The sequence below is a fragment of the Rhineura floridana genome, chromosome 11 (assembly GCF_030035675.1).
Source record: "Rhineura floridana isolate rRhiFlo1 chromosome 11, rRhiFlo1.hap2, whole genome shotgun sequence".
Taxonomy (NCBI): Eukaryota; Metazoa; Chordata; class Lepidosauria; order Squamata; family Rhineuridae; genus Rhineura; species Rhineura floridana.
In genome coordinates, this window is record NC_084490.1 from 1445318 (window position 1) to 1459586 (window position 14269).

The 14269-nt window shown below is 47.8% G+C and overlaps 1 protein-coding gene across 1 annotated transcript; it reads right to left on the reverse strand.

Annotated features, from left to right (window-relative positions):
- Positions 1-4944: 4944 nt before the first annotated feature.
- On the reverse strand, positions 4945-13099 carry UFSP1 (UFM1 specific peptidase 1 (inactive)). Its single transcript, XM_061590171.1, has 2 exons — positions 12888-13099; positions 4945-6754 (listed from the first exon to the last, which is right to left on the reverse strand). Exon 2 carries the CDS (start codon positions 6725-6727, stop codon positions 6065-6067), a length of 663 nt encoding a protein of 220 aa, XP_061446155.1. The 5' UTR covers positions 6728-6754; positions 12888-13099; the 3' UTR covers positions 4945-6064.
- Between the last annotated feature and the right edge of the window lie 1170 nt (positions 13100-14269).

Here is a 14269-nt window from a genome sequence, read left to right on the forward strand (position 1 = left end):
CTTAGCCTGCCGGCAAGTTTGTAACCGACAGCTGGTCTCCGTCCCTTGTAGGTGGGTGAAGCTGATAGGCAGTGATTGCCCGAAGGTCACGCCCAGTGGGCTTCACGGCTGACTGAGGAGTTGAGCTGTGGTCCTCCAGGTCCTAGTCCAGCACTCTAACCACTACACCACACTGCAGTGACTAGAAATGGATCCAAGACTCCAGGTAAGGGCTCCAGATTTATTTGGAGACAGGATCTCAATAGACTCTTGGAAAGTGAGTTGGTGTGTGTGTGTTTTTAATATTGATGAGAAAGCAGAGGGAGCAGTTCAAGAAGGGGCCCATCCCTATGCCAATGCAAGAGCCTGGTTGATTGACAGGAGGGGGGCTGAGGACCGGATTCTGTAGGCAATTTCTCAGGACCCAATGCATTACCTGTGGCTATTTGGGAGGACATGTATTTGTCAGGATTTATTCTGATGCTATTGTAATCCTGGTCTGCCCACCTCACAAGGCTGTTGTAAGCGTTATTGAGAGAGTGCATGACAAAGAGTCCCAAAATGGTGACACAGGGAAGTGGGGTGTGTCTGTAAGCATCTCAGGGTCTTGCAGGTGGGTGCAATTGCATGGACCAGTTGTGGGGCTCTGAGCATTTCACAGAGATCAGATGTTACGATGAAGCAAGGCCCTGGAGCCTGCTAAAACTACAATTCCCACCCCACACCCCTTCTTACTTGATTCGTCATGCAGTCCAGAGGTATTGTGCGAAGGATAACAAGGGCAGAGTTAAGAAACAAAATTAACCAAAAGCTACTGCATAAATGTTATCTTCTTCTTTGGCAGCCTTCCCTCACTCACAGCAGAAATCCTCCATTGTTTGTTAGAAGGAGCCTTAGTTTTTCAGGGTCAGTTAGAAATATACATGCAGATACACACACACACACAGAGTCACCAGGAGGGGGGGGAGAGAAAAAGTTCCCTTTTAAAAGCGAGGCTTAAATCTAGTGAAGGAGAAGGGGGGCCAAGGAAGATCAGAGCTCCAACACGTGTACTATGCTCTCAAGGAACGCACTGAAGGGCTGCAGGGACAGAACCGGGGAGAGACTCTGGGTCTTGGGGCAAAACCTTGAGACCAAGAGATTCCTTCCTGGTTTTGGATCAGAGCTCTTTCACATAGCTTCAGCTGCATTCAATTGCCCACTCAGGGCCTAGGAGAGGTAATCATTCCTACTTTTTATAGTAATAGGGTCCTTTGATCTCTTTAGTTTAAAGTTATGAATGGGTTAGGATATCAATGATTAATGCTGCCATGCACCCAAGTAATTCTGTAATGCTATTCTTCTCTTTCTCTCAATAAAAGCAAGCTTTGCTTTAGTTTGGTTTGGACCTGCATTTCTTGGGTTAAATATATATACACCATTTAGGCACAGTTCAGGGCAAAGCGCTTGTTCTTATCCCTAGCAAAAGATACCCCTCCTCTCAAGGAGGTGTGTTTCATGGGACATGGGGTGGCAAGTTCACACACTCAGGTTCACAAGAGCACTTGTCGTAACACAGACTCCCGCAGACATCCCAATGGCTGTTCAGCAGCTCACTTGATTTTGATGTAGATGGGTTGTAAAAGTGACCAGTTGTTGGGCAAGGCGAACAATTTACCAGAATACAACTGATGCCAACCCCATCTGGCAGGAACCATTAGCAATGAAAAAACTCTTGCCTGTAATATATTTCAACCATCTGTATTTCACCAATAGCTAGTTGTTTACCAACTTTAATGGTTGTGAAATATTAACTCAAACAGCTATTATCCTGTTTGCCTTGGATGGAAAATGCAATCAGCGAGCTAAATAAAATTTATAAGACATCATTTCTAGCATAGACATGAAACCAGGAGGCCCACGGAAGTTCTCCGGCCACATTGCTGGGATGGAGGCCAAGGGCTCCGAGATGCCCTTTAGATAACACTCATCTCATTGCAATCGTCTTGGGGTTCTCAAAAGTTAAAGTTGGAGTAGGCCAGCTTCCAGCTACACAGACTGGCAGTTGCAAGATGCAATGCAGCCGGGTTTGTTCTTTCTGTCCCCGTGCTTTTACTCCGTTTATTTATTTACTGAATTTATATCCCACCCTTCCTCCCAAAGGAGACCAGGGCAGCAAACATAAACAAAACAACTTAATGAGAAAATATGCTAAAAACAGTTTAAAACACTCCAATAACACAATTACAAATAAATACATTTTAAAACACAGTTTTAAAGCACAGAGGAAGGCAATGGTAAACCACCTCTGAATACCTCGTACCATGAGAACCCTATGAACACATCCAAAAAAGATTCATAGGGTCTCCTTAAGTCGTAATCGACTTGAAGGCATATAACAAAAAAACACAATTAAAAATATTCTAATATTTCTCTTCTGCTTGATGAAGCAACTCTGTGAAACTCAAAAGCTGGATACTCCATATATATATATACTCTCTGGACACATTGGCACCACATGGCCTGAACCTGGAGGACAGTACCACCACTCCTTAGCTTCTGCACATGCCTGCCAAACTGAGGGCCATGCCCTTCCGTTGCCTCGCCAACAGCATTTGTATGTTGGCAGCTGGTGAAGGCGGAAGCTGAAACGTTTTGTTAATATAATAAAAACCTCTGTTTGGTTAATCACAATTACGTTTATATATATATATATACAGTAAATGTTGCTTACTTTGAGTTTCAGAGAGGATACGAGAGCCAAAGTCCCACAACAATGTGACAAGGCACGTCAGTTCCAGAGGCTGCATTAGCAGAAGTATCGTTTCCAAATCGCGTGAAGTATTAGTTCCCCTCTATTCAGCACTGGTTAGGCCTCATCTTGAGTACTGCGTCCAGTTCTGGTCTCTGCACTTCAAGAAGGATGCAGACAAACTGGAACAGGTTCGGAGGAGGGCAACGAGGATGATCAGGGGACTGGAAACAAAGCCCTGTGAGGAGAGACTGAAAGAACTGGGCATGTTTAGCCTGGAGAAGACTGAGGGGAGATAGGATAGCACTCTTCAAGTACATGAAAGGTTGTCACACAGAGGAGGGCCGGGATCTCTTCTCGATCGTCCCAGAGTGCAGGACACGGAATAATGGGCTCAAGTTGCAGGGAGCCAGATTTTGACTGGACATCAGGAAAAACTTCCTAACTGTTAATATGAAAATGGAACCAATGACCTAGAGAGGTAGTGGGCTCTCCGACACTGGAGACATTCAAGAGGCAGCTGGACAGCTATCTGTTGGGAATGCTTTGAATTGGATTGCTGCATTGAGCAGGGGATTGGACTTGATGGCCTCATAGGCCCCTTCCAACTCTATTCTATGATTGTAGGTCCCTCAATAGTTATGGAGCATGACCAGAGTTTAGTATTCAAATAACCAGCCAAGGCTGAGTGTGCCTTTGCTCCTCTAGGACCTTCCCAGCCTTAACGGCATGTTGTGGACTTGGAATAAGTACATAGGAAACTGCCTTTATAGTGAGTCAGGCCACTGGTCCATCTAGCTAATTTCTGCCTGCACGGACTGGCAGCGGCTCTCTGGGGTTTCAATCAAGTCTCTCGCAGCCCTCCCTGGAGATGCTAATAGGGGCTGAACCTGGGACATTTTGCATCCCAGGCAGGTGCTATACCACTGAGCTATTGCCCTCCTCTGTTATTCAGGCTTCTTTGCTCTCTTCCTTCAAGAGGACGGTCATTTTGATCAAAACCTTACTGAACCGTGTTAGTCTCGCTGTGCATGAAACTTACTTGCCTCCAGATTGTCCCTTAAATACACCTTCAAGCCTTCCCCTTTTCCTATCCCCTGCTGTACCTGTGCGGCAGGGTTACTTTTAAATCCCATGTCTAGCCCCCTAGCACAGGGGTAGCAAAGGTGGGAAGCTCCAGATGTTTTGGATGCCAACTCCCCATCAGCCCCAGCCAGCACAGCCAATGATCAGGGACGATGGGAGCTGTGGTTGAACTGCACTGGCTGCCCATTAGCTGCTGGGCCAAGTTCAAGGTGCTGGTTTTGGTGTACACAGCACGGGACCAGGATAACTGAAAGACCATCTTATCCGTTATATACCCAGTCGATCACTGCACTCTGCAGGTCAGGGCCTCCTGCAGATACCATCTTATCAGGAGGTCTGTTCTGTACAACATAGGAAACGGACCTTTAGTGTGGCGGCACCTACCCTGTGGAATTCCCTCCCCTTAAATATTAGACAGGCGCCATCTGTGTTACCTTTTTGGCGCCTACCGAAGACCTTCCTCTTTCAACAAGCCTTTTAAGTGGAGGCCATATCCCAGTCTGTGTCTGTTCTGGAATGGCTTTTTAAGATGTTTTTAAATATTTCTTTTTTAAATATGTTTTTAAGATATTTTAAGGTGTTTTGAGATGTTTTGGTTTTTTAGATGTTTTAAATGTTTTGCCCCTTGTTTGTTGCCCTGGGGTCCTTCTGGGAAGAAGGGCGGGATAGAAATTGAATAAATAATAATAACAATAAATGGTCCATAACATCTGCAGGGCCTGACATTGGCTGCCCTGCACTAGCACATAGCTTCTGCCAACTCATTGTTGAGAAATAGAGGATGAAATAAGTGGGGACACTGAGCTGGCCTCAGTGTCCAATCGGGAGCCTGCCTCTGGGGGAACAAACAACACATTAAGAAATTAATGGCTTGGCCACTGCTCAGAGGGGCTTTCCAGCACCTGATGGGCCTTGGGTCACATCCACACCACACAGGAAAAGCACTCTTATACAACTCCCTTAACAGAGCTAGTTTCCAGCACCCTCACCAAAACTACAGATCCCAGGGTTCTTTGGGGGAAGCCATAATTCTTCATGAGTGCTTTAAATGCGTGGTGTGGATGTGACAAGACTCTGAACATTTTACACCATGTTGGTATGCAACCCAGGGGCACTCACTGTGCATCAAGCCTGTACTTGTCCAGATATCAAGTTTATCAATTCCAGTTTATTCTTGCTTAGTTCAGGGAGAGTCAACTTTCTCAAGTCTTCAGGAAATAGCGAGTCCAGAGGAATGTTTCCATTTTTGTTTGCTGTCAGCCTGGGCTGGACGGCTCCGTTGCCATGTGGGGAAGGAGGCAGATCTGTTTCCCAGCTTCAGCAGAACTCTATGACTTGCTGGCATTCTTGTCTGCCTCATAAAAGCAACCGGGATCAAAGATGCAGCGCAAAGAGGTCAGAGAAGCCTCTGGAACTCACTGGAGTCAGGCTCAGAATTCATTTTCACCACTGCCTCTAGATGTGCCGTCTTCCATTCTGTGACTTGATTTGGGGTACTGGACCTTTGCAAGGCCACAGTGGCTAGTCTGCTAGAGCCAGGGGTGAAAATGGGCTCCTTGTGAAGACATCTTACCATGAACTCCTTTATCAAAGATGCTTCTTTAGAACAAAGCCCCCCCCCTGAATATCTTGAACAAACACATGCCAGCTGCTTCTGTAACATAAGATTATTTCCTTTTCCACCATTCTTACATGTCAGGGAACATAGGAATCTGCCTTATAATCAGGTCATTAGCTTGTAACCCAGTTTGCTCTGCTTTGACTGGCAGCAACTCTCTGGGATAACCGCCATCATCCCCTACCCCAGCCTGGTGCCCTCTAGATGTTTTGGACTACAATTCCCATCAGCCCCAGCCAACATGGCTGTGCTCCCATTAGCCCCAGCATTACACATCCATGCTGGCTGGGGTTGATGGAAGTTGTGGTCCAAAACACCGGGAGGGCACCAGTTTGGGAAAGGCTGTGCCATCTGGTCCTTGAAATGAAGAGCTGCCAGGGACTGAACACAGGCCCTTCTGCAGACCAAGCACGTGCTCTCTGCCACCAAGCAAGGCCCCTCCTGCAGTTCCAAGGTTAGGCTGCTGCCTCCTCCCTTCCCCATCTGTGATAGTCCGTCGATACCAGCTGTGGCACTCCGTTCCCTTCTGGCTCCCTCCTAAGGCACTAATGTCCATCTGTGCATGCTAACAGCTCGCAAGCAGCTTCTGTCATGATGTCTCAGCTTTAGTATTTGGCCAAGAATGACACCTCCTTCCTCAAACTGACAATTCACACAGGGCATCCTTTTCTCCAGAATTGGGGCAGGCAGAGATTGTAGAAGGAGCCCGCTTCGAAGGTCCCAAGTTCCCTCCAAGACACCCAGCCAGCCTCTTGCAGCTCCTCCTTGGTGACAGACCCGGCCTTGCCATAATAGTGTGGATCAAGAACTAGGAGGTGATGTCCTTTGGCACTAGAGCAGACTCCCAACAACCCCTTGGAAGAGTTATCCCTGTTTCCTCCCATCATAACGGGGCCCCCACCTCCCTGAAAATGGGCATACAAAGTCTCCAGCTCCTTTTCCAAATCTCGCCCATGGGGAATGTGGATCAGTTTGCCCGGCACAGCGTAAAAATGGTCCATGCACAAGGCTGCTTCCACCGTGCCAATCCAGTCCCGGGAGCCAGTGAACGAAGGGCGCTTGTCCCCCATCTCCACCAGGGAGTTCTGCATCTCCTTCAGGGAAGGCACAGGGCAGGAAGGAACCTCTCCTCTGCCGGCCGCTGCCAGCCAGGAGCACACCGTTTGGAGCGTGCGGTAGCCACAGCCCCATCCTCGGTCGTCCACGCTGTCACAGCCGTAGTGGTAATAGGAGTATGGGCCAGAGATGAGGGCCAACCGATGAGGAGGGGATGGCAAGGGGAGGCCCCGGTGAACACTGGAGAGCAACGGCATCCGGGAGAGGAGGGCGAACAGGCAGGCCTGCAGACAAAGGGAGAAGGAATGCATAAGGGAAGAAAATTGCGGAGAGGAACGAGAATTTGGCTGCACTCCCTTTTTTGACTACTGCTTTTCCTATTTCGTGACCCTCCGTGGCGCAGAGTGGTAAGCGGCGGTAACGCAGCCGAAGCTCTGCTCACGGCCGGAGTTCGATTCCAACGGAAGGAGGAAGTCGAATTTCCGGTAAAAGGGGTCGAGGTCCACTCAGCCTTCCATCCATCCGTGGTCGGTAAAATGAGTACCCGGCATACGCTGGGGGATAAAGAAAGGCCGGGGAAGAAACTGGCAATCCCACCCCATATATACAGTCTGCCTAGTAAACGTTGCAAGACGTCACCCTAAGAGTCGGAAACGACTCGCACTACAAGTGCAGGGACACCTTTACCTTTTTATCCTATTTCAGTCTCCCCTGTAAAATCCAGACATTCTGACTCATGACCCTCACCAGCACAGTCCTGCTCTCTTTCGAAAGCAGCCAGGATCCTCCTAGCAGGACACATATCAGCAAACGTGTATCTGCAGCAAGGCATGAGCCTCTGTAGTTTGCTCACGGTGGCCTTTTGGTACAGGATGCTCTCCTAATCTTGTGGGGTGGCTGGGTGTGAGAGAGCAACTTTCTGGAAAGGTTCGTATGACCAAGAGAGACCCACAGAAATAGAAGAGACTGAAAGAATCACATGCTTTCGCTGGCATTTATAAGACTGAGCATGGCCTCCCACTCTCAAAGTATGCAGGGTTTTTACCATAGAGATGACCAAGGGATAGAATGGCCCACTCTACACCCATAGAGAATCAAGGACCATGGGTGACAGAGTTGTGGCTTGGGGGGCTTTCAATTTTTAACAGACGTTCAGGCTGTGTACCTCTCTAACCTTTCTCTTTCTCAGCGAACGCTTAATGAAAGGTAATGAAAAGTAGCTGGGAGGAACCAGCCACACATATAAAGTCAGAGCACCCTAGCGAGGGAGCCTGCTCCACGAGCTAGAGGGAGCCCCAGCTGACGAAGCGTCAAGGCCCCAGCTGACGAAGCGTCAAGGCGAGTTAAGCAGCAGAGCGAAAAGAGGGTAAGTAGCTCCCATTTATTCTATTATTTAATTGAAGTAAAACAGCTCAGAGCAATAAGAAATAAGGGCAGCCCAAGCTCACCCTGAGCTAGGAGCCAAATCCTGAAAGAACCTATAGATCCTAGGAGAAGGAAGCCTATAGAAAGCTAGTTTTCAACACCACCCTAGCAGGAAAGCTTCAGGGGACACTGTAAACAAGGCTAAATTCCAGTCGGAGAGAAGGGGGAAAAGGAAACTCCACCAACACATACAGGGAGAGAGTCAGCTCAGTCCTTGCTAAAAAGGGCAGCTTCAGCCTTCCTGAAACACAACCACAAGCTCTGTTTCCCTAGGTTAAAGAAAGGTCAGGCTGTTCTAGGTGGGAAAACAACAAACACAAAAGACTTGCCTGGAAGGCGCAGCCCCTTGCTGAGATTAAAAGCAGACAAAAGCTTAAACAGCCCCGCCCCTCGCTCAGGAAGGAAGCCTGCCTTCCTGCCTTCAAAGGAAGGAAGCCTGAGATAATCCTAAAGAGTTAAGCCCCAGCTGACAAAGCGTCAAGGCGAGTTAAGCAGCAGAGTGAGTTCGGCAGCAGGGCGAGGAGGCCAGGGTCCCCTACTCTGCCCGTCTGTTCCCTGACCTCAACTAAACCGCAGTCTCCAACCCATTGACGTAATAAACCTTAAACAAAACTATGCAGGTAAGAAGCCAGCAGGGGTGTGGGGGCTTTCCAGTGTTTTGCACCGCCTGCAGCATGTACGACTATCTGCCTGATGGACAGAAGTCGTGGGTGTGCTCTCGGTGCAATGAGCTCCTGGCTCTCTGGGAACGACTTCATTTCCTTGAGGCCAAGGTGGCGGACCTGGAAAAGCTGAGAGAGGCAGAGAGGTGTGTGGAGGAGGCCTTCAGGGACGTTATAGCTGTGTCCCACTCCAACGATGATAGCTCTCCTGCTATCATGGACAACGATGGTCTCGGGGAAGGAGAGCATCCAGCTGAGGAAGAGGGAAACGATCCCATAGAAGGGACCCATTCCTTGGGGGATGAGCAGCTATCCTCTCGTGCTGAGGATATATCTCCAGGGGGTGGAGGGATCCTTGTAGTGGGTGATTCGATCATTAGGAACATAGACAGTGGGGTGTGTGATGGGCGTGTAGACCGCAGGTGTTTTGCCTGCCTGGTGCGAAGGTTGCGGATATCGCCCGTCGTTTAGATAGTTTGGTAGACAGTGCTGGGAAGGAGTCAGTGGTCGTGGTGCACGTTGGCACCAACGACATGGGGAAATGCAGCCGTGAGGTCCTGGAAGCAAAATTTAGGTTGCTAGGTAGGATGCTGAAAGCCAGGACCTCCAAGGTGGCTTTCTCTGAAATGCTACTGGTTCCACGCGCAGGACCAGCCAGACAGGCCCAGCTTTGCAGTCTCAATGCGTGGATGAGACGATGGTGTCGGGTGGAAGGGTTTGGATTTGTTAGGCACTGGGGAACATTTTGGGACAAGCCGGGCCTGTACAAAAGGGACGGGCTCCACTTGAACCAGAATGGAACCAGACTGCTGGCACTTAAAATTAAAAAGGTAGCAGAGCAGCTTTTAAACTGACTGAGGGGGGAAACCCAACAGGAGCTGAGAAAGGTCCGGTTCGGAATAAACCTCCCCCCTGGGATAAAAACCAAAGAAATGATGAAATTTTAAAAGGGGTAGGCCTAGAAGTAGGCATTGTGAGAGCAGGGGCACAGGATATAAATTCAGAAGAGCAAAATTACCACAGGCCTAACCACAAGGCCAAAGACACTTGAAGAGAGACACTGCTTACAAGTGCCTGTACGCTAATGCTAGGAGCCTCCGAACCAAGATGGGAGAACTGGAGTGCTTGGTCTTAGAGGAGAGCATTGATATAGTGAGCATAACGGAGACCTGGTGGAATGGAGAAAACCAGTGGGATACGGCTATCCCTGGATATAAACTATATCGGAAGGAGGCAAAAAGTCTTCCTTCAGAAAATGGAAGTCTTGTCCAAATGAAGAAAATAAAAAAGAACACAAACTCTGGCAAAAGAAATGCAAGAAGACAATAAGGGATGCTAAAAAAGAATTTGAGGAGCACATTGCTAAGAACATAAAAACCAACAACAAAAAATTCTATAAATACATTCAAAGCAGGAGACCATCTAGGGAGACAATTGGACCCTTGGATGATAAGGGAGTCAAAGGTGTACTAAAGAACGATAAGGAGATTGCAGAGAAGCTAAATGAATTCTTTGCATCTGTCTTCACAGTGGAAGATATAGGGCAGATCCCTGAACCTGAACTAACATTTGCAGGAAGGGATTCTGAGGAACTGAGACAAATAGTGGTAACGAGAAAGGAAGTTCTAAGCTTAATGGGCAATATAAAAACTGACAAATCACCAGGCCCGGATGGCATCCACCCGAGAGTTCTCAAAGAACTCAAATGTGAAATTGCTGATCTGCTAACTAAAATATGTAACTTGTCCCTCGGGTCCTCCTCCGTGCCTGAGGACTGGAAAGTGGCAAATGTAATGCCAATCTTCAAAAAGGGATCCAGAGGGGATCCCGGAAATTACAGGCCAGTTAGCTTAACTTCTGTCCCTGGAAAACTGGTAGAAAGTATTATTAAAGCTAGATTAACTAAGCACATAGAAGAACAAGCCTTGCTGAAGCAGAGCCAGCATGGCTTCTGCAAGGGAAAGTCCTGTCTCAGTAACCTATTAGAATTCTTTGAGAGTGTCAACAAGCATATAGATAGAGGTGATCCAGTGGACATAGTGTACTTAGACTTTCAAAAAGCGTTTGACAAGGTACCTCACCAAAGGCTTCTGAGGAAGCTTAGCAGTCATGGAATAAGAGGAGAGGTCCTCTTGTGGATAAGGAATTGGTTAAGAAGCAGAAAGCAGAGAGTAGGAATAAACGGACAGTTCTCCCAATGGAGGGCTGTAGAAAGTGGAGTCCCTCAAGGATCGGTATTGGGACCTGTACTTTTCAACTTGCTCATTAATGACCTAGAATTAGGAGCGAGCAGTGAAGTGGCCAAGTTTGCTGATGACACTACATTGTTCAGGGTTGTTAAAACAAAAAGGGATTGCGAAGAGCTCCAAAAAGACCTCTCCAAACTGAGTGAATGGGCAGAAAAATGGCAAATGCAATTCAATATAAACAAGTGTAAAATTATGCATATTGGAGCAAAAAATCTTAATTTCACATATACGCTCATGGGGTCTGAACTGGCGGTGACCGACCAGGAGAGAGACCTCGGGGTTGTAGTGGACAGCACGATGAAAATGTCGACCCAGTGTGCAGCAGCTGTGAAAAAGGCAAATTCCATGCTAGCGATAATTAGGAAAGGTATTGAAAATAAAACAGCCGATATCATAATGCCATTGTATAAATCTATGGTGCGGCCGCATTTGGAATACTGTGTACAGTTCTGGTCGCCTCATCTCAAAAAGGATATTATAGAGTTGGAAAAGGTTCAGAAGAGGGCAACCAGAATGATCAAGGGGATGGAGCGACTCCCTTACGAGGAAAGGTTGCAGCATTTGGGGCTTTTTAGTTTAGAGAAAAGGCGGGTCAGAGGAGACATGATAGAAGTGTATAAAATTATGCATGGCATTGAGAAAGTGGATAGAGAAAAATTCTTCTCCCTCTCTCATAATACTAGAACTCGTGGACATTCAAAGAAGCTGAATGTTGGAAGATTCAGGACAGACAAAAGGAAGTACTTCTTTACTCAGCGCATCGTTAAACTATGGAATTTGCTCCCACAAGATGCAGTAATGGCCACCAGCTTGGATGGCTTTAAAAGAAGATTAGACAAATTCATGGAGGACAGGGCTATCAATGGCTACTAGCCGTGATGGCTGTGCTCTGCCACCCTAGTCAGAGGCAGCATGCTTCTGGAAACCAGTTGCCGGAAGCCTCAGGAGGGGAGAGTGTTCTTGCACTCGGGTCCTACTTGTGGGCTTCCCCCGGGCACCTGGTTGGCCACTGTGAGAACAGGATGCTGGACTAGATGGGCCACTGGCCTTGTAGAAAATAATGCTTATTTGGCTTTTGTAAAATAACTCGCTTGGCCGCAGGCAATAAGAACAATGCTGGTGATTTAGTGGACATTCCATAGGCACGTACGTTACTGTTTATGTAAGCTGGCCTGGCTATCTCTTTGTTTGTGTAAACTACCTTGGCCTGCAGAACCGGTTTTGCAAGTGCTTCCAATGGCGCTGAGTGAAGGAACAACGCCTGTCTCAGGAATGTGGCGAAGGGCCAAAAAGGCCTTATATGGAAAAGATCGGGAATAAGGAAGTAGGCTGAGCCAACGGTTAATGTATGCATGATGTATATGGGGCCAAGAGTATAAAAACCTGGCTGCGTCCAGGTAGGGGCAGACTCGGCTTTGTTCGTTTCTCCACTTGCAAGTGCTTCAATAAAACTCTGGCTTTACTTTTAAGACCATTTCGTCGTTCCTTGAGTAATATTGAAACCTTGTACTTGGGAGCGGATCCTCGCCTAACAATAAAACGAATATTGTGGGCGTTTGTTACAGCCTGATCCAGCAGGCGCTTCTTATGTTCTAATGAAAGGTCTCTGTCATAACTATGTGGGAAGGTTAGTCCAAAGTCACATTGGAACAGGCACTGGGAGGCTCTTCTTCACCTATCACTTAAAAGCTGCATGACTGCTGGCAAAAGTACAGCAAACATGGTAGGAAAAAAGAAAACTCAAGGCTTCCACTATCATAAAAAAGAAGACCTACGCTGCAAATGCCCCATGCATTTAAATCACACGGCTGCCACCCATGAATCCTGCCAGCTGTTAGTTTGCTAAGGGTGCTGGGAATTGTAGTCCCGTGAGGGGTAAACTACAGTTCCCAGGAAGATGTGCATTTTAAATGCATGGCGTGTGTGCAGCCCTAAGAAGTCCACTCCCCTTTCCCCCATACCATAGACAAGATCAAATCTATCAGCCCCGAACTATAAGCCTGAATTTAAGAATGCCACTCTCTTCTTCCACATCATAGAGAAGAGATTTGTTTCCTAGCACAAAGCAAAATCAGACTCACCCCAGGAAGGGACCCTTCGTTATAGTGAAGGCTAAGCGGTAGAGGAGAACTGCAGCCCAGGGATCTTCCTCCTTATCATAGAGGAATGGGGGCTGTCCTTCCCTCTTCTGGTGTCTCGTTCCTAGAGCGCCTGTCTGCTCTTTCCATATAATAAAGGCGAAAGGGGGAATATGCTCTATGGTAATGGGGGAATAGAGTAGCGCACAACGGCATAGCCCCTTATAGCCCACATCTGAAGGCGCGGCAGCCATCTTAAGTGTGGTCAACGGTGCTTCCCGCCCCCTTCTCCATTCCGCCGCTCTTCCTGGGTAACATGGCGGCGCCCAGTCTGCACCCTCTGCTTTTTCTCTCTCTACTCAAGAGCCATCTCCGAAGAAAGGCAGCGGGGAAGAATGGTGCTTCTCTTTTAATACTCCCCCCCTCTCAACCTCCCGGCGCCATAGAAAAGAACTTCCACAAATGTGACCATAGAGAGGAAAAGTGAAGAACCGCCATTGGCCCGGGTTTTTTGGGCGCAAGGTGGTGCCACTCTAGCCCTTGCCATCTCCATGGTGAAACGCTCTCTATCAACGAGATAGGAAAAGAATAGAAGAGCAAAACAAGAGCATGGAGATGGAATTTCTTGGTTCATTTTGACACTCACCCGTTCAGAACGGCTTATGACGAAGAAACCCAAGATTTCAGTACAGTATATATTGGGGGGGGGGCAAAGGGGAACCCCGCAAAAAAAACCCATCCCAAAATTACCAGCTAAGAGAGAAATCCTAATATTTATAATGCAATACTTGTGGATTATGGGAGCTTTTTTTTAAAAAAAATATGGTCCTGCGAATGGCGATAATGCCGAACGCTCCACTGTCTTTCCATACCGGGGGGAGGAGAGTAGTTTACAACAGCCCAGCAGTGCAGCCCCGATGCGTGAAAAACTGAAAGTCAGAGGTGATGCTGACTGAGTGAGGCTGGCACTTGGGATTCCCTGCCCCAGATCCCGTTCAGGTTGCTGCAAAGGTTAACCTAGTTCAATTCTCCCCCCCCAATCTCTTTCCAGGATAAAGCCTTCACTCCGTTCCATGCAGGTGCCCCACCCTGCATTAGCCTGCATGCAACTGCTTTGGTGAGTTCAATGCTGAGAAACAAAAACATGTGAAAAATGAGGCCCTAGCTAGAAAGAGCAGGAGTCCTCCCCCCTTTCCTGCGCCATTTTGTGTCTCCGTCTGAAGACTATTCAGCTGCACTAAAATCTTGGATTTCTCCATCGATTTCAATGGGCAGCTCTGACTTCCGCCCTGATTGGGGATTGAAAAATGGTTTATAAGGTGAACCCGGAAGGGATAGCTCGGTTTCTTCCTGTCTGTGAACTCTATATGCTTGGCGCGCCCTAG